Here is a 26,329-nt window from a genome sequence, read left to right on the forward strand (position 1 = left end):
AGAATGCAAGTCCTCGCGTGAAGCCATGCACTTTCTCGTGCACAATGTTGCAAGGTCTTGTGCAAAACTCGAGACAAGTGTACTTTCTCACGCGAGAAATAAGGGCTATCTAGGCTTGTCGGATGAAAGTTTCGAAGTTGGTTTTGGACACCCTTTTGGGTTTTACACCTTCCTAGTTCAAAACAGATTTCCTAAGGGTTTTAAAATATATCGTTTAAGTATAAGTTGACATACTTATATACTTATACTTAAGATATATTTTAATATATGCGACGAATCTTTTGAGATAGGTTTCAGAACTCTCGGAGATGAGATAAAGATTCTAGAAAATTTCAGGGCTTCAGAAATCCAGACTTAGCCAATTTTCAGGGCTTCAGGATTTCAGACTTAGCCAAATTTTAGGTTTTTTCATTCTACCCCAACTTGGTGTTTTGTTGATGAGTGGTCGTTTCTTGAGGCCTCATCATGTGCGTGGTCGTTGTTGGCTTTTGTTTGCGTGTGTCAGTTTGGTAGTGGCGTTCAAAGATTCATTGGTTGCCGAGATTGTGGTGAAGTCTTCCGTTGCGATCTTTGTGATCCTTGTATGATGTTGTCATGTGCATTCATACTTGTAAAAAAATTATTCTGGCTTGTATTTCATCCTTGTTTCCAAGGATCTCTGGGCGAGGCATTACATAAATCTTTTGGATTAAGGTTGACCTAACAGTCATTTGTAAATCTTTTAACGGGTGCCATTCCAAGTGAATGATCTAAAGTCTTCTAACAAGGCTCACTCCTAACAAGGTGATTGAAATCCTTTAACTAGGTCACATTTAACAATGTGTATGATTAATCACTTAGGAACCTTGGATTTGGGCTTTAAAAAGAACCCCAGTTATGATGTTAGATTAGATCTTGAGATGAACCTTGTATGATTAATTCTTGTCGTGGGACTGGCTGCATCAAGTGCGCGATGACTACTTGAGGATCTTTGGTGGTTTGGTTATCTGTCTTCTGTTGCGATCTCTTTTATGTTTGTAGTTGCATGTTTCTATGCTTTATCTTTACAAAAATATGTTAGTCTTTGTTTATCCTTGTTTCCAAGGATCTTTAAGTGGGGCATTAGAGACATTATATTTCAAGAGTACAAGTCCTAGTTTTGTACACCTTAGACAATAATTTGTCACATTTTCATATACCAATGTTTGAGCCACTTCCCCAACTTTGACTATAATATAATGAAATTTGAAGGAATCTTGTAATTGTCTAACTTAACACAAAAGCATGTAAAGAATAAGTTGGACCTAGTTTTTTAGACCGTGCCTATTGTCATATAGGGATTACAAGTATCTTAGATCTATTTGAAACCTTGTTCATCTTATAGCTCTAAAGGCAACCCAGACATGCAAACCCACACTAGAATAATTCTATTTAAATAAGATTTTGGGTCAAACCCAAGTTTCCATTTGTAAAGAATGATAATATCTCCTACAAGCCCATACGACATGTAGGATCTCTCTTAAATCTTCTTTCATAGTGAATTGGAATAGGAAGATGTCAGTAGGCATTGTGTTACACTCCCCTAACCTTCCACCCAAAAGCAATCCATTCATGAACCTCTCAATGGAAGGCTGAAGGCAAAGAGCTTTCCCACCAAAGCTCCCTTCCAAGAGTCAACAACTTGATCAATTAATGAATCTGGGAGCTTCAACTTGATTTCATCCCTTTCTACAGGTAGGTTGGTGCAAACTCCTCATTTAGGGGTTTATACTCCTATCTTGAGAAGGCCTTTCTCCAAATCGTTTTCAAGCCCAAGCTTGAACCCAATATTTGGTTCTTTGGGGTTGACTCTAGAACATGTTGGGCATCGTTATTGATGCCAAATAATTAATGAGACTTATCCATATTGGGTAGCTTCTCTAGACGAGGATCACAACCCTATCCATTACCATGCAACATGAATCACAAGGTTTGAATTTTCTGTTAAAGATGTCATTACAATTATTTATTTATTAGTTGTATTTATTCTTAGGTATGTATTTCATTGATATCTTATTAATATTTTATTATATCATCAATAATAAATATTAATCTTTTTATCATTAATTTATCATTACTCATATTTTGATTTTTATAATATTTAATATAATTCTCATACTTTATTTTCAATATATTATTACTTCAATTAAATTTTTTTTTTATAATCAAATTAACTAATTCACAAAGAATCCACCAATATCAAGAACATTTCAAATGATTTAAAAAAATGAGACTACAATTATGTGCCTCCACCTATATTGATAAAATAATAACCCCCAATCCTTAATCTATAACCAAAAGTAAAAGATAATTCATACAACTTCAAAATATCTTAAACTACAATAACACTTCCAAGACCATCATAGTACATGATAGTAGGGTTTAAGTTTAAGAGTAGATAATGGCCACATTATGAAGATGGGGGCTTGACTTGAAATGTGTGGGGTGCATATAATCATTTTTGTTACGAAGAATCAAAGTCTCCATCGACTAAATAAATATGTGTCGTGCTTTTCAAACTTAATTTCATGAGCACAGACTGGAGTAGCATAAAATTGAAGTAGTTTGAAAAACATGTGTGGGAAAACATGAAAGCAAAGGGAGGGAGATGTTGAAAAGAAAACGAAAAGAGAACAGCAACAACAAAATTTAAACGTACATGACATCAATCAATTCTATGTTGTCACGTCAGTTCAAAAGAAAAACTATCAACGTCAAATTTTAATCCACGCACGCCAAAGCATCTACAATTGACCTCTTATAATAATGTTCTTGAAGCTAATCTGCTCTTCCCTTAAAGCTAATTTGCACTCCTTTTTACGCTGTCAAAAAGAGCACATCAAACATACAACGGCGGATGAAAACGAAATACAAGAGGCAGGCAGCTAAACCCAAACTCCCTTTTATGGACTTCTATTTATACTAATTAAAGTATCACTTTTAGATTAATTAGGTTTAGTTATTTTCTTAGTAGCTTAGATGTATGAAAAATATTTGTAATTTTGTTTCTTTTAATGGTTACTATGATTGGATATATTGATGTTACCCAATTTTAATTATTTGAAATCATTCATTGTAAAAATGTTGATGTTAAACAAATCTCAGAGTTATCCACAAACTATTCATTAGGAAGTGTGACACGTTCATGTTAATCAAATCTAAAGTTATGCATAAACTATTTATTGGAAAGTATGACCTTAAATATTGATGTAAACAAATGTGACAATTATTTAGAAACTATTTATCCCCAAGTGTGATCTAACTCTATACATTGATGTAAACAAATGTGACAATTATTTAGAAACTATTTATCACCAAGTGTGACCAAACTATTTATCACCAAGTGTTAAAAATTCTCACACTTACTAGTTTCTAGTTACCAAATCTCACACAGAGAAACTATTTGAGGAAGTGTGGCCCTAAACGTTGATATTTTACAAATCTTACACACATCTATAAATTATTGGGAAGTGTGACCCAATGTTAAACAAATCTCACATTTAGCGAGTTTCCAAATCTCATAGTTATCAAATATAGTCATAGAGAAACTATTTGAGGAAGTGTGGCTAGTTACACCCTAAATGTTGATATTTTACAAATCTTACACACATCTATAAATTATTCCGAAGTGTGACCCAATGTTAAACAAATCTCACATTTATCGAGTTTCCAAATCTCATAGTTATCAAATATACTCACGAAGAAACTATTTGAGGAAGTGTGGCCGGTTACCGAGAAACTATTTGAAGAAATGTGGACCTAAAAATTGATGTTTTATAAATCTCACACTTAACCATTAATTATTGGGAAGTGTGATCCCCAAGTTACATAGTTACCATATCTCATACTTATCAAATCTAGTTACAAAGAAACAACTTGATGAAGTGTGGCCCTAAAAGTTGATGTTTTACAAATCTCACACATATCCATTCACCGAGTTACCAAGTTACCGAATCTCATTGACGTTAACCAAATCTCATAGTCATCCAACAATTACTAGGTGAGCTCTTGGAAGATTAGAGGCTTTCCTAATGAATAGGTCACAACACTAAATTAGATATATAATACTAAAATAACATAATCAGTTAACTATTTTTGAATCATGTTTTCTGTATTACATTTTTTTCTATTTTTGTACATAATTTAGTCCAAAAAAAACTCTCTCTCTATATTATGAATTGTAAAAATATTTTATCATGAAAAAATTAATATTTTAATTATATTAATAAAATATAAATATAATTACAATAGATTATATTATATGTTTTATATTTTTGAGAACATCTTAATTAATTAGATTAAGTTATTTTCTAAATGACTTAAAAAAATATTATATATATCTTTTCTTAATTCTACTAAAATATATTTTCATTAAAATTTATAATGACTTTGTAAATATAAAGTTTACATTTATTAAGGTTTGATAAATATAGAATAAATCATCATGTCATAATCAATGCACTATAATGACCAATATACCAAGATCTTTGCTTGTATCTCAAAAGACAAATTCACTATATCAAAATAGATTCAACTCAATTGTAATAATCAATCTTAAAACTAAAAGAGTAGAAGAAAGGGATGTGATAAAGTGGCCAGTACAATTAAAAAAAAAAAAAACAACCTTTTATGGCCACATATACACAATTGTACTTAAGAGGGAAGCTTTAAAATACACAAATTAAATACTGCCTAAAACAAAATGTACAAATGGAAGCAGTGTGAAGAACGTGGGCCTCCGTCGAGTGACGTAAAAACTGGCGGAGAAAATACTGTCATTTGTCAGAAAAGCGTTACAACTTGTGAGGTACAGAGGTAAAACATGGCGTCTATCGCACCGTTAAATAACGTCCATAATTCACCCGGATGAAATAAACAACGTTAAGTCCCACAGCTAAATGCCAACGTTTTCCAGCAAGGCATGCGCTGACGTCAGCACGTATCGATTAAAAAATCCCCGACGCAGTATCCTGCAGACGTGGAGGCGGAGAAGCCCACGTGTCATGCGCCACGTGTCCTATATCGAGTGGGGTCTTCCCCCGCGGCTCTTAACGGCACAGACGAGACGAGATGAAACGAATCCCGGTTGCATTTATCGAGGCGACCGGCGGTGACCGGTGGCGGGGGAGTGGAGTACCGGCGCGGCCAGTGAGCACCAGGCTGTACGCAGGCAGGCAAGCAAAAGAGTGGGGATGTGCAGAGGATGAGAAGAACGAGGAAAAAATACGATAACGGCGAGAAAAAGATGGGCAGGTTGTGCGTGTGTTTGCGGCGTTGTTGCTTCTTGATATTTTGAGTTTTCGGACGAGAGAAGTGAGGGGATCGAGTCGCTGGAAGGGAGGTGTGGATAGTTTACAGCTGATCACAATCATACACCAATGAGCGCCGTTGCCTCGGGAATCCGAGGCTCTGTCACCATCACCGTCAAATCACGCGCATTTCGACAACGACGCCTTCATTGCTCAGTGCAAAAGTGCTCTTGATTTCTCTTCCCCGGGGTTGCAGGTTCGGTTTGCACTCTCGATCTCTCCGAATTATGGAATCCACGAATGAGTAAACCCTAGGCTTTTTTGGAACCCTGTCTTTTGCTTTGGGCGTCTTGGTTTCAGCTCCCCTGCACAATGTTGGTTCAAATCCGGGAGTTTATCTGATTTTGTCCAGTCCTGTTTGTGAATTTCAGTTGTGAAGGTCGAAAAAACTACGAATTGCATCGGCATTTTGGTTCGGCGAGCTTGGGAGTTCAGTAGGAGCACGTTGGATTAGGATCTGAGGCTGAGGAGAGGAGTGTGGCAATGGCGTCGAACAACAGCGGTAGGGTTTTAGCGCACCAGCTCAGTAATGGCCTCTATGTGTCGGGGCGACCTGAACAGTACAAGGACAAGCCGCCGACGATGAGCTCCAGTGCAGTACCTTACACGGGGGGTGACATCAAGAAATCTGGCGAACTGGGAAAAATGTTTGACATACCGGTGGAGAATCCTAACAAGATGAAGAAATCGGGGTCGCTGCAGAAGATGTCTAGTTCGTCTCACTCGGGGCCTCTTTCATCGGGCGGAGCTCCAAGGGTTTCAGGGTCCGTAAACCCTGGCGGACTTTCACGGCCAGTTAGTAGCAGTAACCAGGGATCGAAATCCGGTCCTCAGTCAGCCAATCTCAGCCGTCAAGTGTCCCAGTCCGGGCCACGAAGTGGTGACATGGCCGTCGGACCAAATCTTAAATCTGCACCTTCCAGTGGTAATGTGAAGACTTCAGGTCCTCAGTCCTCAACTCCTGCCATAGTGAGGACAAATTCGGGTAATTTGCTTCCGGCCACCGGGCTCATTACGTCTGGTCCGCTATCATCATCCGGTGCGCTGAAAAAGGTGACATCTGGTCCTCTGGATCCCTCCGGAATGCCGATGAAGATTGTGAGTATGAATCACAACCAGGCTGTAAGCAATCTCAGTAACGCTGAAGACTATTCGTTCCGAAGGGGTTTCCCCAAGGTCTTGCTCTGGACTCTTATCCCCCTGTTCTTAGTGGGGTTTATTGCAGGAGGATTCATTTTGGCCACTGTTCACAATGGAATACTTTTATTTGTCGTTGCGGGACTCTTCAGCTGTGTGTTTATCTTGATGACCTGGAACATTTGTTGGGGAAAGAGGTCTGTCCTTGATTTCGTGGCCTCGTATAGCGATGCTGATTTGAGGAATGCACAAGATGGACAGTATGTGAAAGTCACCGGGGTAAGTTTTTTGTGGTTTGAAATTTTAGAAGAAAACTGCATTTTTCTTACAATTCTATTTATCTCAATCGTTGCAATGATTGTCTATATAGTCTACATTGTACTTTTCATTCACCCGGCGTTGCATGTCCATGTGCAAGTGTTATTTTGTACAAGATTTCATGCAATTAGTATTGCGAATTTTTGTTTGATGACTCGAGCTATAGCAAACTGCATTGTGGAATCATTTTCTCATCAAATGTTCCCTTTTTGGCAGTAGAAAATTAATAATGAATGTTCTCCTTGTTCAGACTACATTGGAGTGTTTTTTTTCATTATACGGTTTCAACATTCAGTTGTGAAATGTAAGAGTTGTCTATTTGCCTAAATATCACATCCTTAACAGGTCATGTTTTGATTAAGATTACGTAACTGATGTCTCAATAATGTATTGCCTTGTAAAGGGCGTATGCAGCTCTTGGAAGAGCCTAGGCTTTCTTAGAATGCCATTTCAAGTTGACGGTATAATGTTGCCCGTTCTTGTCTTCAGGTCTGCCAAAGTTTTCGGTAGTTGAGTTCCAATTTAGTCTCTGTCTGCAGATGCTATCAGGGCGTTGTTACCAATGAGTTTCCCAGTTTTTAGCTTAAGCACATTTGTTATCCATTTCAGGTTGAATATGCAATTCTAATTATATCTTTATAATAGTGCTAGTTTTGACTGCATATGGTAGTGGTTCTTGATATAGGGACACTTTATTGTGCAGTTTACACAAGAACCTCAACTTGAAATTAAGATTACATCATTATTTAATTAGGAGATATTTAGAATCTAGATGATTGTCGAATTTCCCATGCATTGAAGTTTCTGGTAATGGTTCTTCTGTATGGTCTGTGTTTGTGACTTTTATGCTAAATGAATTCTGTTTAGCTGTATTTACACAGGAAGAAAGTATCTTCAATTCAGAACTCTTGTAACCTTGTTGACTTATTAATGAAAAATCAATTGCAGTTTTATATTATTGCCAAGGAATCTTTCTTTGTTTTCTTTTCTTTTCACAAGGAATATTAATTAATTAATGATAAATCAATTGCATTGATGTATAATAAAGAAATCTCTCTTTTCTTTTTGGTAATTTCTCTTCACTGCAAGATTTTTTTTTTGTGCAGATGAAATGTCTTGCTTCCATGAAACCAAAACAGAGGTGTTGCTTGATAAGGAATCATTATAAACCTTTGTTATAGCTATCAATCTCTTGACAAACTTCTGTGCCATCTATTTTCCTGTCATACCTAAATTGAACCTCTTGATGGTCTAGAAACTTTGCTTCAACTTTGTTCAAATTTAATTTTATTCACGACAAAGTGCTTACACAGAGATTATATTCATGACAAAGTGCTTACACACAGATTATATTCATGACAAAGTGCATACCCAAAGACTGTCGTTTCTTGCCTTTTCCTTGACAGTTCTCATGAAGTTAGGAGCTAGAAACTGAATGGTTGTATATGGACTTGATATTGTCTGCAATTTGTTATGCGCAGAAACAACAGCCTGTATAATTAGGATGTAGCTGACAAAAGTAGAGGTGTACTTGTTCACTATAAACCTACACCTCCCAGCAGTTACATTGGTAGAAGCATGATAAGTGATCACCTTTTAAAAAATGCTTCCACATCTACCTTAATCAAAATTAAACTTCAATAGGTTGAGGTTGAGGTTACGATTTGTTCTTGAAGCAGTTTCAAGTAAATGACTTTAAGTAAAATCTCTTGGATTTTTTTGGATAGATGTGTTCAAGATGGCTGTTCTAGTCTACTAGCTTATGTAACACCTGATACAAGAAACATGGAAATCAAGTGATGTTACAATATATTAGAACATTCACTGTATCTTTGTTTGGTCCACCCATCTTGATCTGACAATGCAGTGCATTATAATTGGACCAAGCATGGTGATTCTATCCCTTCACTGACTTCCTCGATGGCATTGTTTTATATCCTAAACCATAGAGTTCAGATTTATGTGGCCTCTAAATTCTGCATTGCAAGTAGCCATTCTGTTGGCCAGGTCCATACTTTTACAAGGTGGAGAAATGACAACATTAGTGGGAGATTCTGAAAAAGAAAAGAAAGTCTCTACTTCCACTAGCCTAGGGTGGCCTCAAATTGAGCTTCCATCTGTATATGAGCAATGTTAGTATGCTAATAGAAACCAAATTTAAATAAAGCTTCTACAAACTAAACAAAATTCATAAACTTCAAGATAGACTAAGATGAGCTCTCAATTAAGAATATGAGCCATTAATGGGCTCTCTCAATAAGAAGCTCTCTTGTTGAGTGGCTTTGTCTAAATAGATAGGATGTATGCTCAAGCTTATGCTTCAAAAAGGGCTTCAAATGGAGTTGGAATTTGGGTGTGAGTGTATGGTTTTGATGTAAAATGGCTTCTTAAAATGGCATTATGACTTTACTTCATGGATTGTGTTATTTTGCAAAGGGGAAGGATCCAATTTATAGGCAAGAGGCTTGAGGGATTGAGGGCTAAGATGTAAGGATGGGAAAAAGCTCATGGAGGGCTCAGATTGCATGAGAGGAAAGCACATGGATTGTGCTTCCTTACAGCCAATCAGGAAGTGACACATGTCACAGGGTGAAAGGATGGAGGAAAGGGGAAGGATGAGTCAACAAAGGAGGCTCAAGGGATAAAATCTTCATAAAGACCCTCATAATGGCTTGTAAGAGCAATAAAAGGGCTTGGAAGAGTCATTTATGGCCTAGTGGGCTTCATAAAGTTTTATGGTTGGGATATTTTGAAGGAGATGAGAGGAATTTTGACTTGGGCTTGATTAGGAAGGTTTTAAGCTTGCTTAGGATGATGCAAATGATTAGAGGATGGATTAGGATGGTTTAGGATTAGCTTAGGGATAGGCAAGTGGATGGCATTTAATGAGGGTGGGTGAAGGAGGAGATATTTGTTAACTTTGGCTAGGGTTAGTAAGTCTTAACCCATTTTTAGGGAATGTGACAAGGTTAGGAGAGGATTAGGATTAAGTTTAAAGACATCTTCTAGAAGAGTCTAGACTTTGGATGAGGATAAAGACTTTCTAGAATAGTCTAGAATTTCCTAGGACGAGGATGAAGACTTTCTAGAAGAGTCTAGAACTTCTTAGGATGAGGATAAATTAAATTTTTAGGAAATAAATAAAGTTTTATTTATTTCAAGGGTTTGGGTTGAGGAGATATTTATTAAAACTTTTTTAATAAACATGAGGATTAATATTTAATCTTAATTAAATATTTTGAGTTGGGATTAGGGGTAGAAAATTATGGGATTAGCCTTTAATCAAAATTAAAGAAGGATTAGAAGATTTTTGAAGAGGTTAGTGGTCTTAAGGAAATTGGCCAAGTTTTGGGCAAAAAATAAATTTTTTATTTATTTTGGGTTTTTTGGTCAATTTATTAATTAAATAATTAATAAATAAGGAAATAATGTTTAAATAAGATTTAAACATTTTTGGGAGGGATTCCTTAATTAAATATTTTTAATTAAGATAAAGGGATTTAATGGCATAAAAATAAATAAATAAATAAAATAAATAATTAATTAATAAATGATGATGTCATCAGGAATTTTTCAGAAAATAAAAATACTTTATTTTCTAAAGGTTTTTAGGTGTCTACACCATCTATCTCTTGCTTTCAGGTAATTATAAGTATCACAGTATCTTCAAGAAGATAAAATAATGATTCCTGCTGGTTGTACAAGGCGAATGTAGACATCAAAATTCCCAGAGTTTAAATAAGTTCATAATGGGGCATGAAGCTGAGGTGGGTGCAGGTGAATCATTGGTGATATCTAGTGTAGTGGATGTATGGGTACTGCCCATCCCAGAAGAGTAAACACTTCTTGTGTCTCTGCTTAGTGTTTGGCACTTGCTTAATTATGAATTTATGAGAAGAGAGGAATCAGGGCTTACTGTTGCATCACAAGTAAATAATCTGGTCAGGTATTGTGAGTCTTGACCATTTTATTCCTCAAAACAGTTCTTCGAAACAATTAGTAGACCTTGATTTCAAATGTGATATGATGATTTCTTGCTTTATTCCTTCCTTTATCTTTTGCAGTGTTTTAGTTAGTTGCTGTATTATTGATGTAGGATTGATTATTAGAAAAACTTGTGTGCCACAGAGACACGCCCCCTATCCCCAACTCTCCGCTCTTATTATCTTTTGTAGCATTCTTCTCTAGTTTCTTCTTGGAGGACGAGCTAACTACGAGGCAGCAAGAAGAGAGAAGGGTTGAAGTGGCAAAAAATAGAGTAGCTAGAAATGAAGGCAAAAGGGCTTGGTTGTTCAAGGGTAAATATGTTATTGCTCATTTTTGGCACCTTTCCAATGTAGAGCAGCAAGTGAGCAAAGATTTGACAGCAAACTCTTCAGTAAGCAACTATAGGACATGATCAACATGCATTCATAAGGATAAAAAATCAACTTTGAGTATTCCACATCAAAACAAGTAGCACTCAAGCTAAACCCAGGCGTCCTCAAGTCTAGTTTGTTGGAATTACAGATGCTACCCTTGAGACGTGGGCATGGGTTGGGGCCTATTTCTGAAGGTAATGACACAGTCTTACAGAGGCACATGAGCACAAAGTATGTAAGACTCCCTTATGCGAAGGTTATTGGAACGTGGTAGTGTGGAATGTGGCAGCGGGAAATGGTAAAGGTCACGGAGGCATAATCATTTTAGTAAAAGAAAAGGAAGGTTCACATGGCTCAGAATCATAGAAAACAATAGTCTTCTCAGGATTGCTGCTTGCTACTTTGCCCCACAGGTTTCTAAAGCATATAAAAATCATGATTTAGATCATAAAGATCCTTATGCAGCTTTAAATAAGGATGTTGCTGTGTTCTCGCAGCAAGAGGATTTCAATGGCAGAACAGCAAATGGACAAGCTAGTAATTTCAGATACAAAGATAACAACAATCCTATTTGGCTCACAGAAAAGGGAAAACATCAGTGGCAGAGAGTCTCAAAAGATGCTAAGAGCTTCAACCATTCTGGGGAAGAACTGACCACTATATGTGGAACTTTTGATTTAATATTTTGTAATCAGCCATTGCTAGATGGTCAAAGTCGGGCAATTTCACTTGCAACACTTACAATGGTGCAAGCATGGTAGATTATGCAATCTGTTCACATAATTTATATGAGAGAATTGAGGATTTTGTTATTGGGGAACAAATATGGGATCTTAAATCTGATCATAAACCACTGTACATAAATTTGTTGTGGGCAGAGAATAGGCAGCTGGGGGCAAAAGTGCAACACCCTGAGGGCCTACTTGCAACACTTACAATGGTGCAAGCATGGTAGATTATGCAATCTGTTCACATAATTTATATGAGAGAATTGAGGATTTTGTTATTGGGGAACAAATATGGGATCTTAAATCTGATCATAAACCACTGTACATAAATTTGTTGTGGGCAGAGAATAGGCAGCTGGGGGCAAAAGTGCAACACCCTGAGGGCCTCAACAATCACTTTCACAGGGCAAAATTCTTTTGACTTCAGAAAATGGTAACATATTTAGGGCTACACTTCAGAGGTTCTGTAAGGGGGAGAACATGCAAGCGCATGATGTTAGTAGCTATAAGTTAACAAATTTGATCCATGAGGCTCTTTCAAACTGAAAAAGAACAAAGAAAAGAGAATCTGAAACAAACTGTTTTCCAGTCAATGCATGGTTTGATAAGGAATGCAAAATGGCTAACAGAGCTCCAAGGGAGTCGAATAAAATGAACCTTGACATTAACGTTTACAAAGCAGATTCTAAAGATGAAAAAAGCTGATTTTATGGGCACAAGGAGAGGAGCTAATTTTCATTAGTAAAAGTAACCCCAAATTATTCACTTCAGCCAAGAAAGCAACAAACTGAAAATAATATTACAGTGGTTATATAATGTTAGGAAACTGTATGAACAAGAAGTTGAGGTGGACCTGCCACCCTTGGTTAACAATATGACATATCTTTTCACCATGCAAGAGGTCAAGATGGATATTAAAAAGTTAGGTGGTGGCAAGCTAAGAACTTCGTTGAACATCAAGATGAATTCCTCAAGTGGGGCATGAAGACCCTTGCACCACACATTACGGAAATCTTCAATAATATCAGTCAGCATGGGAGTCCTAAGGATTGGACAATTATCCTTGCAACGCCTCTTTTTGAGAGTGGTGATAGCAATAACCCCTCCAACTACAAGACACTATATATCAACCCTCTGTTTGCAAAAATATATGGCAGCATGATAAAAAATAAATTCAGTAAATGGGCTGAAGAAAAACATAAACATGCAAAAAGGGCAAGCTGGTTTGAGGTCTAAACTGTAAACACTTGACAGTTGATCACATTATTGGAAAGGGGTGGGATAAAACAGATGAGGTTTTCTGTTTCTTTGTTGACTTTAGAAAGGCTTTCGACACTGTCCCTAGGGACAAGTTTTGGCTCAGAATGGAAGAATTGGAGACCCCTATACATCTCAGAGCTGCTGTTCATAGGATTTACGAAGAGGTTAAATTCAAAATCAGAACTTAAGCAGGTATTTTAGAATGTTTTAGGAGTGATATTGGGGTCAAACAAGGTTGCTTGCTACCCAATCTGTTTGTTTTATATATTGACAAACTTGAAGAGTGGTTAAATGCGCAAAATGGTGAAGGTATTCAGTTGATAGAATATTTAACAAGTTCATTTTAATTGCCAAATCTGCCTATGGTTTGCATGCATACTTATTTTCCCTTGAGCACTTTTGTAGAATGGTTGGAATGCGAATCAATATCAGCAAGACTAAAGCCATAGATTTTATTTATTTATAGTAAATAACATCAGGCTTAGTTTTATTTTGAAGGAAACGTTCTTGAGGAAGTGGGTGAGTACAAATATCTTGGCATTAACTTCAACAAAAATCTATAGTGGGATGGCTGCAAAAAGAAAATAACGTTAGGAGGATGGAAGGCTGTTTATGCTCTTCGACATAGGTTTCGTGAGGGTGAGGCTTGGGATTGGAAAACTATTCAAACTTTGTTTGGTCTTTTAGTTTTGTCGGTTGTCCTCTATGGATGTGAATTATGGATCAACAACACTTAAGCTTCACAATGGAAGCAAATCAAGGGAGTCCAAAAGCGTTTGATCAACAAGCAGGTTTAAAATCAAAACCACAGTCCCACATGATATAATGTTAAGTGAAATGGGGGCTGCCCCCTATTGAGGCACTTGCTATGGTACGTCCCATAAGTTATCTAAAAGGAACCAAAAAAAATAGTGAAACTCAGGGATCCCCCCCAAAACCTCAAAGTACCCACCCCTTAGACATCCTTGCACCGAGTACTTGGAGTACCCCCACCTCTACAAGTTCGCAACCACATTGCCACCAGGATAGGTACTTCAATTTCTATTTGAATTTCGATTTCTAAATGTTACCATTGGGTATGTACTGTATTACTATGTTGAATTTTCAATGGTTTTGGTTTGTGTTGTAATTTTACTATGTTAAGGTATTTCAATTTGGTATGTTATATCACTAGCATTTCAAGTTTTATATGTATATATACAACACCCCTTTGCTACCCTGCACCCTTGCTGTTGTCTCTCCATTGTCCCAAAATTGAGGCCCTTTGTCCCCTTGCCCCCTTGTCCCGATGTAACATTGGAAAAAATGGAAGAAGATAGGTGGCCTAAATTTATCTTCAATGATATATTGTGCAAACATAAAAAAAATGGATGTAACACAACATAAAGTGGATGAGAAAATGGAATATCCATTTCAATATGTGCCTCACAAATAACACACAAATAAAGGTCTTTTCTATGGAAAAAATTCACAATAGAAGTTTCTCTTCAAAATAGGTGTCGTGAGGGTGAGGCATGGGATTGGAAAATTATTCAAACTTTGTTTGGTCTTTTAGTTTCGCCGGTTGTCCTCTATGGGTGTGATTTATGGGCCTACAACACTTCAGCCTCACAATGGAAGCAAATCAAGGGATTCCAAAAGCATTTGATCACAATTAGGTTTAAAATCAAAACCACAGTCCCACATGATATAATGTTAAGTGAAATGGGGGCTGCCCCTATTGAGGCACTTGCTATGGTACGTCCCATAAGTTATCTAAAAGGAACCAAAAAAATAGCGAAACCCATGGATCCCCCCCTCCCAAACCTCGAAGTACCCACCCCTCAAACATCCTCACACCGAGTACTTGGAGTAACCCCACCTCTACAAGTTTGCAACCACATTGCCACTAGGATGGGTTCTTGAATTTCTATTTGAATTTTGATATTTAAATGTTACCATTGGGTATGTACTGTGTTACTATGTTGAATGTTCAATGGTTTTGGTACGTGTTGTAATTTTGCTATGTTAAGGTATTTCAATGTGGTATGTTATATGACTACCATTTCAAGTTCTATATGTATAGTATACAACACCCCCTTGCTCCCTTGCCCCCTTGCTGTCATCTCTCCATTGTCCTAAAATTGAGGCACTTTGTCCCCTTGCCCCCTTGTCCCGACGTAACATTGGAAAAAATGGAAGAAGGTAGATGGCCTGAAGTTATCTTCAATGATATATTGTGCAAACATAAAAAAAAAGGATGTAACACAATATAAAGTGGATGAGAAAATGGAATATCCATTTCAATATGTGCACCACAAATAACACATAAATAAAGGTCTTTTCTATGGAAAAATTTCACAATAGAAATTGAAGAAATGGGTTTGGAAGAAAGAAATATATTATATCAACAAATTCAATCCCACATGTGATCAACTTCAAAAAGCCTCAGAGGGGCTAACGTTTCTTGGAGAGGTAAAACTCTTGTCCAACTAAGAACATATTCTCGTCAATTTCAATGTGAGATGGGGTGCTGAAAGATGCCAAAAGAGGCTTGGGAGGAGAGAGAGAGTTTGCACCTTTTGCAATTCTGGAAATGTAAAAACCAAACAACACTTTAATTTTGAATGTGATGCACATAAGAACAATAGAGACAAATTTGCAGGTATTTTATGTGTTACACCTGGCATAATTTATTCTACAAGGTTTGCATTAAGAAGTTGTGGGGTGCTCATCATCAATTTGCACAAGAAAAGAACCAAATTGATGAAGTTGGCCTAATTTGTTGGGCTGTCCCATAGGCTATGTTTAATGTTGCAGATGTTAAAACTGTCTATCTTGTGTACAAAGAGAAGCCAACAACATAATGGGATGTAGAGCAAGAGGAGCCAACATAGATTGATGAAGATGCTACAACTTTTGATGCAGGGGTGGTTGGTTAGTTTGGTGTAGCTTGACCATGAGGAGTCCAATAGTTCTAGTGACGAGGAGTTTGGGGGTGATTAGAGGCCTCCCCTCACTACATTTTAACATTCTATACTTATTTTGACATCATGCTACTCACAATAATCATCTTTATGATACATATGAGTATGCTTCTGGTTTTGATTGCATAAACAATTTTTAGCTTTAATGTTTTGGAACACACTTTGTGATGGATCATCAGGATCTAAGAGAATGCAAGAGATGCAAAATTATTGCAGGATGCAGACAAGGACCTACTCGAGAGATCCAAGAAGGGGAGAGCACACGGAGTGAGAAGGGCAGGGAAAGCAGAAGGCCGAAGAAAATAAAACCCAAGCCAATATAAAAGAAGAGAAATAAAATGAAAAGACCTTAAACAAAAGACACATAACTGAAAATAAAGACTAGAGAAGAAAAATAACTTAAATATCGAAATAGAAGATAACAAAAATGGAATGCCCACATGATAAAATAAAGGCTAAAACTTAAACATTAATATGCATGCATACATACGTACATACATATATATATATTTATATTATCATTTTCGATTATCTATATATTAATAGATGTATGCATTTTTTTTAGATATTTCTTTTTGCATATTTGTGTGTGGGTCTCTCTCTCTCTCTCTCTCTCTCTCTGTGTGTGTATATGTGTGTGTGTGTGTATAATAGCCAAGACTAATATTAAAAATGAAAGCAAGGATAAATAATTATAAATGTACACACACCTGTATACAGAACTTTTAAGTTTTAAACTTCATTTATTTATTGGGCATTCCCTTTTAAAAAAATAAATAAATTATTTTCTGTTTTTCTATATCTGTGAATTGTTTTTCTTGTCTTTTGTTTGAGGTATTTTTCTTTTTGTTTGTCATCTTTTATTTTTGTTTGGTTTTCTTTTCTTCAGCCTTCTACTTTGCCTAACCTTCTCACTTTGCGTGCTCCCCTTCTCTTCCCTTCCTTTCTTATATATCACGAGTAGGTCCTGATCTGCATTTTGCATTTTTTGCATCGTTTGCATCTTTTGCATTGTCTTACATCCTGATTTTGGATCACAGAGTGTGATCCAAAACGTTGATGCTAAAAATTGTTTCCAGTTCCACAATCAAAACCATAAGCATACTCGTGAATTGTAAATGGATTGTGGAAATCTGATAACATTGATCTTTCTGATATGATAGAAATCTCCAATTTAACATTTCCATTTGTCAAATTTTATTTGTTATTCATGTATTTAAAGTTTTAGTGTTTGGTATTTGCTATCTTACTAATTTGCCATAGTTTTGCTTGAAATATAATTTGCATACTTCTTTTTTTCATTAAGTATTTTTTCAAGTACTATTAGATTATACATCTTATTATGAGCCAGTGGATGGAAGACAAGAATCCCATTCTGCAGCCTGCGTCTAAATGTATGATTTTGGACTGACAAGGATATAGAAAATCAAGTACATTGGAACAAAACTTGGTGTTGTTAATTAGTAAGTTATTAAAGTAGTTTTTTATGCTTGTGCTAATAGGGTGATGCCAATAGGCTCTAAAAAGGGTCATGCTGGTGCTATTGTGGCCCTCATTTGCCTCTGTACTTTTATAGCACAAATACAACTCCTTCACAAGGCTTATCAGCCTCATTATCTTTCAAGATGCAAAAGCTAATACCTGAGTTCTCTCTGTTTTTAATTACACACTGATTATTTCCTGTAGCAGTTTACATGCAACTGGTTGACACGCACACCATAATTTTTACTGTTTGGAGAAAGAATCTCATGCATTAGATCGGTGATTGCAAGGTGTGCTTATTCCCATTACATGTTTCTGCATAACATCTTTGCAGATAAATGTTTTGCCAGACATGAAGGGAATCCTGACCATTCAAGCTGTAGTTCACACTGCCTTTACTGTTTTTCCCATTCCATCCTGGATAACCTATGTTTAGTTTGAATGCCAAAAACTCGTATTAAATTGGTTACTGTTTGTGGAACTGCCTTGTGGTATATGCGTTGTTGCAGATTGATGGCTGCTTCTGCATTTTATATTGTGATTACAATCCCATGTTTATTTTTTATTTTTTGAAGGCAGAATCTCAACTTCAAATGTAGCGGTCTCATCTGCATTTCACTTTTTCCGTCTTTATTAACCTTTTTTTGGATGTTATTTTTATTAATTTGGCATAAGCTTTCTTTTGTCCAGCTCGCTGTGTTTACATGTCAACATTAAATGACAGTCTACTTAAACCATTTCCACTTACTCTCTCTATATTTTTTTGAATTAAGGCAATATCTGCCATTCTGAGAGTGCTTCCTGTTCTTCTTTTTAAAGTTTGTAAAAGCATTGTCAATATGGTGTGACTCGGCTTTTTATTATATTTTAGTTTATTTTTATAATGTTCAATATGACAGATTTTTTTATTTTCTTTTCCGTTGATATTACAGAACTTCGATCCTCTGCTTCTTTGGCAGTCCTAAACTAGCAGCACTTCTTCTGAAAACTACTCAGTTTTAGTTACCCTGTTGTCATTCCTATCATATGAGCCATCTCACAAAGATCTGCAAGCCAAAAGAAATCCACATTTTCCCAAATTTCAAGGCCATCATTTTTTAAATTTGGTTAATCAAGGTTCTATTCGATCACCATTGTTCATAGTGTGGATGGATAAATTCCCAGTGCAGCATCTTTGTGTTTCTAATATCTATCCAATGTTATAGTTAATTCTTTATTGAGCAAGGGCTTTGTATGTAAAATCTAATAAATAATCAAACAAAACAAAGCGTTAGGAGAAATAGGTTACATTATAGAATATGATCTTTATACTATCTTTTTTCCTGTATTATTAAACCATGCAAGTTTTCAATAAATGCTGAGAAATGGTGTTTGCCTTACTTTGATCTTATATTGAACTGGAAGGAATTGTAGTTGTACAAGACAAAAATATATTTGTTCTAGGTGCATTACGATGGATAGTTTTTTAAAATCACTTTGGAGCTCTACAGTCATATCATTTAAAGGAGACTTGCACTGGAAAATGAGATCTAAGAAACACACAGCAAGCTATTGTTATATATGAGAATCCTTCATTTTTGTCAGCCATATTTTTCTTCTATGTAATTTTTTCATTTTAACATTACTTTGGTTTAGATCAAATTGTCTGCTTATTAGTGATCTTTTAATTTTCTTGAACACGCGTCTTCAAGAGACTTGCAATGTCAAATGAAATACATAAGCGTTATCCAGTTTGACTATCAAAGAATAAAATCTTTAATTGTCTGCTTATTGCATTTCAAAAATTCGTTAATTTAATTATATCATTCTTTGCATTGCTTTTTATGCCCAAACAAGCCTGCTCATGAAGCCGACAGATTGTCTTATTTCTCCTGTATTGGTTTTCTTTCTAAATTATATCCCTTTAACATGATTGCACATCCGACACTTTTGGGATCGTTTACACATTAGTAATTGCATTTTTATATTAAGACTACCTATTTCACACTGAAATAGATGCTATGAAACTTGCTTTTTTCAATCTATATTCTCTCTTTGTTATTTTCTAATAAACAATCTCATTTTGTTTATGATCATTGTCTTATATGCCATCAATCTTGGACTGTGTCTCTGCTGCTAATGATTTGTGCAGTTCTGAGAATTTGTCAGTATCAAAATTACATTGAAGAAGCTTTTCTGATCCTTTTTCATCTTAGTTAAATTTACACCATCCTTTGTTTATGATTCTTCTTCTTATTTTACAGGTCGTCACTTGTGGAAGTGTACCTTTAGAGACATCATATCAGAGAGTTAATCGCTGTATTTACACGTCCACAGGCCTTTATGAGTACAGAGGATGGAAATCAAAGCCTGCCAGGGTGGGGCACCACGTTTTTACATGGGGTTTGAGGTACCTCGAGGTAAACCATAAAACTGTAGTTGATTAATTTGTAACCTTAATTTTCTGTTAGAATAAGTATTCTGTATGATATAAAAACTTTTACCCACATATTCTAGAGGCAAAGGATTGCAGGTGAACTTCTTTTCTACTTTGTAAGTCTTGAAACATTATACACAGGTGAAATAAGCTTATTTGTCAACTTACCGAGTGTTGTCTGGTAATATAAGCTGTAGAATAAACTTTAACTGCCTTGATAAACTATCTTAGAATTATTCTGAAAACCGTGCGCACTCTAGTAAGGCTTTGATATTACTTTATGTAATATTAAATGTGAAGAGGCATTGCCTCTATCTTGCAATAGATCTTTACACTGCAAACATAGACAGTACATAGCAGCACCAATTCCAAGTAGTCTGGACAAACACAAAGCCTTGTAATAGTACTTGTAACAAACTTTGTAGTAATTTGCTTATGTCCTCTTGCTGAATTGGAATGGGGAAAGTGTCATGTTCTTTGGTTTATATTCCTGAAACCTTTCCTAGTGCTCATCAAGTTTTATATGTAAACTTTATCCACATTGCCTTTTGCAGTGACCTTTTCCCTATCAACAAGGAATCTCAAATATCCTTGGGAGGGGATATTATAAGAACCTAAGCTATATTACTTGTTAGAGTTTGGGTAGATTCACCACTTTGTACCATGATTGCATCCAATATTTGAAAAATATATTGAAGTGTAAAATGAATGGTATCTTTATACAATACAGACAATTGAAAATTAAAACATTGGCCATGTTTTCTTGATAGTGGTGTATGAGGGAACACCATTTCTGAATTGGATGATGTAAAAATTTGAACCAGAATGAATTATAGAGCAAAGAACTGAAATACGAAAACACAAATAACAACAGGAGCACAAAATCTTATCCTGGGAAAACTCTCCTCTTGAGGGTGAAAAATCCAGCCCACAAAAATGATGATCTTTAATTGAGTTCTCAAAACAATTACAAAAATTTCTTGTCTATGATTGAGAAACTAATTAGTCAATCAAAAGGCTTAATTTCTCTTTTAGGATAGAGCACTTTGTCTATGAATAGCAGCATATGCAATAGACACTACAATCTCACAGATACTGAGTAGTCTGTACAGAATAATGAAGCCGATCACATATATATTGCACACATAATAGTGATATCACACTTCTGCTAATGCACCTAGCAAGCAGACACATGCAATTGCATATGCAACAGCGAAATAGTTTCAAATACGCTCCGCAGGAAAACATATAAATATTGTCACACACACCAAATTGGCGATGCCGTACTCCATTACTAGGATCAATTGCTCGTTATAATGTGACTGATGAGACGCTTGTGGAAGGCTAAACAACAGCAGTCACAAATCATTGACTTGGTGGTAGATCATAACACCCACTGACAACACCTCATAAACTGTCGAATACATTACATGGAGAGCAAAACATGAACTGAACTGATGACCATGCATGATGCCCAGTCGTAGATATACATACACACGATGCCATCTGTCATGCCATATGTGATTCTTCTCAAAGGCTTTTCAATCGCAATGAATAGATGCAGTTTGAACTGGACCAAAATAAAGGAAACATGGGACAAACATGATATGAAGCACAGTGCTCATATCCAATACAAGAGCCACTTAATGGCAATGTGAACAGTTCTACAGCTCGAGTCCAACCAAATTCTTGGGGAACCAGTAAAAGAAGTATAGGAGCTTCTGAACCAGGTAGAGAATAGGAACAAGAAAGAGTACTAGATAAAGAAATTCACAGTCCATCATATCAGATTAGTTTCTAGAGAAACTCAAGGCAGATCATCATAGGTAAATAAACTCTCTTGCAGCTACAAAAACTGTAACAGATGAAGCATAGCCAAGGAGTGTTTTGTTATGTTAAAAATAAGGTCACTGCATTTAGTTCACTTTCTGACATATAAGAAGATACACATTATTGTTTTTGTTGCCACCACAAATAACTCCGACATTGTCTAGGAGCAGTGGATCTAGCTTTACTGTGCAATCCTTTTTAGGCTATATTTGTCATGGTTGTAAACCTACCTCGTAGGGTGTTTTATCTGATTGCATGGACACGGTTAAGTGCTTGAGAGTGCATCCAAATGCAGTCTAATTTTTGTTAACAGCCAACAATTAAATCTGACTCACTCCTGAAATAATTAAGCAATTGAACCACAGGCTCTCCAACCAACTAAAGTGGATCAGTGAATCACAAACTTGAAATACTAGCACATTTCAATTCATAATGATGATAGTCTCTTGAGGACTGTTTTTTAACTTTTTAATTGACAAACAAGTGATGCAAGAAATGAGAACTTTGCTGGAAAGCTTGATAGTGATCATAGAAGATTGTGGATATCTAAAGAAGATTATATGCTTACGCATTTGAGATTCAGTTACAAAGTTAACATGCCCGTGCTTATGAATGTATGATGTACAATTATAGCCCAGTCCTTTGGACAAATCTGTGAGTCACTGTCTTGCCATCTGTCTGCAATATTTATTTTGTTTGCCGCTTGACTTATGATATATCACAGTTTTACTTATGGTCTTGCTACTCCTGCCTAAACTTGAGATCACAGAATTGTCAGAGTGTGCAGAGCCTATGCGCGATCCTTATGAACTTCAAACTAAAGCTAAGTTGTTGCACAACAAGAGGCTAGAATGACCTATCTACTTCACTCCGAATCTGGATCCTTCTTTTTAAGCTGGAGAACTGTTGGTTTCCGTATCAAGGTGTGAATAATATATGCCCCAACAGATGGTGGCTGCATAGGTCTAATCAATTTTTTGATTCGAGTCTGCGACATATTTTTGTCCATACTGTGTTGATAATGACGGTATCTTGCACATCCAAATTTAATCTTGTTTAATCTTTTTGCAGTTGGATCCCCTGGCAAATTGTGAATAATATATCACTTACCCATATGCTAAGGCTATGCAGGTCTGATCATCCATTGATTTTACCTAAGTTGCCGGTTCAGAATCTGGTATGGATGCGGGTTCGAAATTCGTCCAAATATTTTTTGGGTTGGGTTTGGATTCGTTTTGGGTTCATCCGGACCAAAATATATCTTTAAAAAAATAAATGTGTGTGTATGCAACAAAAAATAAGTCCATACACCACTTTGCTAATAGTAAAGCAACATAGGAAAATACACTACCATAACTATGTTTCAATATAATAGGATATTAAATTTTAATTGCATCATTTAGCCATACATACAACAACATACACTTGCTTGGTCGCATGCAGGGGACATATTTCCATATCAAGGGACAGTTTAAGAATGAAAGGAATCATCAAAAGATAAGTGCAGTTATCTGAATTTGTTTAGTATTGGTTAGGGGATTTCTAACCAAGCTAAATCAGAAGTTGAGATTCAGATTTGAAGCCCTGGATTCAAAGAATATATCATAGTTTTTTAAAAGAAATTCTTCTATAATCGTCAGTTTGGACTTTGCCAATTGTCAATTTGGATTTCCTCTAAAAGCAAGTTTTTATTTTCCCTCACAAATGCATAGATGACATATAAACCATTTTTTTTGGCCTTGTTGGTGGTCACTTTTAGGGTTGGGAGGATCGAATAAACCAAATTAGGCAAAAACCACTTTAAAAAAGTAAAAACAATTTGTTACCAAATTCTAGTGTTACACCAGTACGGGGGTACTTCGGGACGGTGGGACATTGGGGCGAGTTTCCAGGACACAGGGAAAATGTGCCTCATTTTCGGGACGGCGGGGGGATGGCTAGGGGACGGCGACAAGGGGTGTTGTATAGTATACATATAGAACTTGAAATGCTGGTTATGAAATGATGTTTCAGTAGTTTACTAGAACATACCAAATTAAAATACATGAACATAGCAAAATTGCAACATGAATTAGAACCATTGACATTCAACATAGTAATAATGTATTACATACCCAATAGTAACATTAAAAAATCAAAATTCAAATAGAAATTCAAGTAACATCCCAGCGGCGGCATGGTTGTGGAATGACGGAGGTGGGGGTGCTTGGGTACTCAAGTACCCGGTTCGGGGACGTCTTGGGGATGGGTACTTCAAGGTTTGGGAGGGGGGTGCGAGTCTCCGGGTTACACTGCCGGGAAAATTCAGCTTGGGTTTGGCTGCTTGGCAGCAAATTCTTCAAAATTCACTCCGAGTTCTGCCCAGATTCCTCTGCCAGAATTTGCAGCGAATCTGTGGCTCTCCAGGAGAATTTGGGGAGAATTTGACAAGGACCAGACTTTGGACAGAATTGAACCAGAATTGAATTTGACAGGGTTGCTGGAGAGAATCTGGTAACTTAGGATTTTACTAATATTGCCACATGTTTTTGTGCATTCCTTACTGATAATGGAAATTTCAAAATAGCTTGCACATCTAAAAAACCATCTTCTTTAGGCTTCAGCTGAAATCTAATTGGGTGAATTAGATGAGCCGGAAGAAAATCAGAACAAGTTCATTCACACTTTTAAACGTCAAGTAATTTTGAACAAGAGGAACAGGCTGTATGCTACGAATTGCAGAGTCTTAATTATTTGAGATGAACTAATTAGTCATGACTCAACGATTTGAGAAATCAAGACACACTCACACCTTTGTACATATGCATGTATGTGAAGAGGTAAGATTAATTTCCAAATAAAGAAGAAAATAGGAGAATGGGTATTATTTGTAGACATAAACCTTTTCGTTGGTTGGATTTTGCAATTCCTTTGCATTTGTGGGTTGAAAAGTTTTATCCCGCTTGCATTTCCAGTCTATTGAAACTTTAAGGTTATGAACATAGTTTAGTTTTTGTAAAGGCAAACTTTAGTCAAGTTATCCTCTTTTGGACAAAACAGATAGATTAGTATGAGTGGACAAATTTTATATTCTCCACGCAAAAATGCCTGAACTGTGTGATATCAAATACACAAAGCAAAACCATGTTTGCTGATTATAGAAGGTTATGGCTTGCAACTTCTCCAATTACAGGTATTCTGCTAAGTTCAAACTTTTCACGGAGTTTGTAGCTCTGTTATGGTGCTTCCTTAGCTTTGCGATCTTCCAGACATCATCTTGTAACAGGAATTATGGTGTATATATTGGAACTTGCATGTGCTGAGTGTAGATTGATTATTTTATTCCCTGGTGTCATTTGTACTTCAAAATGTTTTCTTCAGAGGCATGTAGCAGAATTCTACATATCAGATTTTCAATCTGGTCTGAGAGCTTTGGTTAAGGCTGGTTATGGTGCACGGGTGACTCCCTGTGTTGAAGAAAGCTCAGTTGTTGATATCGGTCCAAGGAATAAAGATCTACCCAGTGATTTTGTCCGCTGGCTGGGCGAAAGAAATCTTTCAAGTGACGATCGTGAAATGCGACTGAAGGAGGGGTGAATATTTTGTGACCATATATATGTATTCAGTTTCCAGATTAATTTATTTTCTTATGTTGTCTGGGTGATTATTGGAGGGACATTTATGGAATATTTTTTTTATAACTTTGTACTAGAGAATAATATAAAAAATTGATCCCCTTTTCAGGTATATCAAGGAAGGAAGTGAAGTGACTGTCATGGGTATGGTTCAGCGCCATGAGAATGTTCTGATGATAGTTCCTCCTCGTGAACGGGTGTCTACTGGTTGCAGATGGGGAAAGTTCCTCTTGCCAGGAAATGTTGAAGGCTTAGTTATATCTTGTAATGAGACCTCAAAATTTGATGGAATTCCACTTTGATGAGTCAAATGTTGGAGAAAGATACATTTTGTTTTTGGTCTTGTAATTTTAAGTAGGCCTCCATTATTTTTTACTATTGACCAAAGAATTTAATCAGGATTCTTTTCCCATTTGTGAAGCTGGGTCTAGATGTATTCATGCATAATTTCAGGGATTGGAGAAGATATTCCATGACAATCAGAGCACAAAACCAAGCTTTGAAAGTACTAAATATCTATGGTTTGGAAGAACTAAAAATTCGACCATTAAATTCTACAAGAAGTGCTGCTTCCTCCAAAGTGTGCTCACTACTTTGTTGAGCATGGCATTGAGTGAAAGTCTCCTCTCCCCTAAAAGGTTTTTGGTTCATTTTATAAATTTGAATATAGCGATAGTGTATTGATTTAGTGGCTTGTTAGTCTCTAGACATATTAAAGAATTATGTATTTGTAATGATAATTTTGGTGAAATCATATGATTTCCAAGTTTGTAAAGGTTCTATCTTTCCATGTTCAGGTGTGTGCTATTGTTGCTAGGTATGTGAACTTTATGGCTTTAATGCCTAATGAGATAACATATGGAAATAGTACTACCATTTGAATTGTTTAA

The 26,329-nt window shown here is 36.3% G+C and overlaps 1 protein-coding gene across 2 annotated transcripts; it reads left to right on the forward strand.

Annotated features, from left to right (window-relative positions):
* Positions 1 to 5,229: 5,229 nt before the first annotated feature.
* On the forward strand, positions 5,230 to 26,329 carry LOC149553335 (protein SHOU4-like). Of its 2 annotated transcripts, none has more exons than XM_089788802.1 (5): positions 5,230 to 5,571; positions 5,699 to 6,743; positions 19,823 to 19,978; positions 25,186 to 25,397; positions 25,549 to 26,329. In XM_089788802.1, the coding sequence occupies exons 2-5, from the start codon at positions 5,811 to 5,813 to the stop codon at positions 25,739 to 25,741; spliced, it is 1,494 nt and encodes a 497-aa protein (XP_089644928.1). In that variant the 5' UTR covers positions 5,230 to 5,571; positions 5,699 to 5,810; the 3' UTR covers positions 25,742 to 26,329. The 2 variants fall into 2 exon arrangements, with proteins under 2 accessions (XP_089644928.1, XP_089644927.1); XM_089788801.1 differs by having other exon boundaries at positions 5,230 to 5,523.

Source organism: Cupressus sempervirens, chromosome 6 (genome assembly GCF_028749045.1).
Source record: "Cupressus sempervirens isolate cs-2001-9-10 chromosome 6, ASM2874904v1, whole genome shotgun sequence".
Taxonomy (NCBI): Eukaryota; Viridiplantae; Streptophyta; class Pinopsida; order Cupressales; family Cupressaceae; genus Cupressus; species Cupressus sempervirens.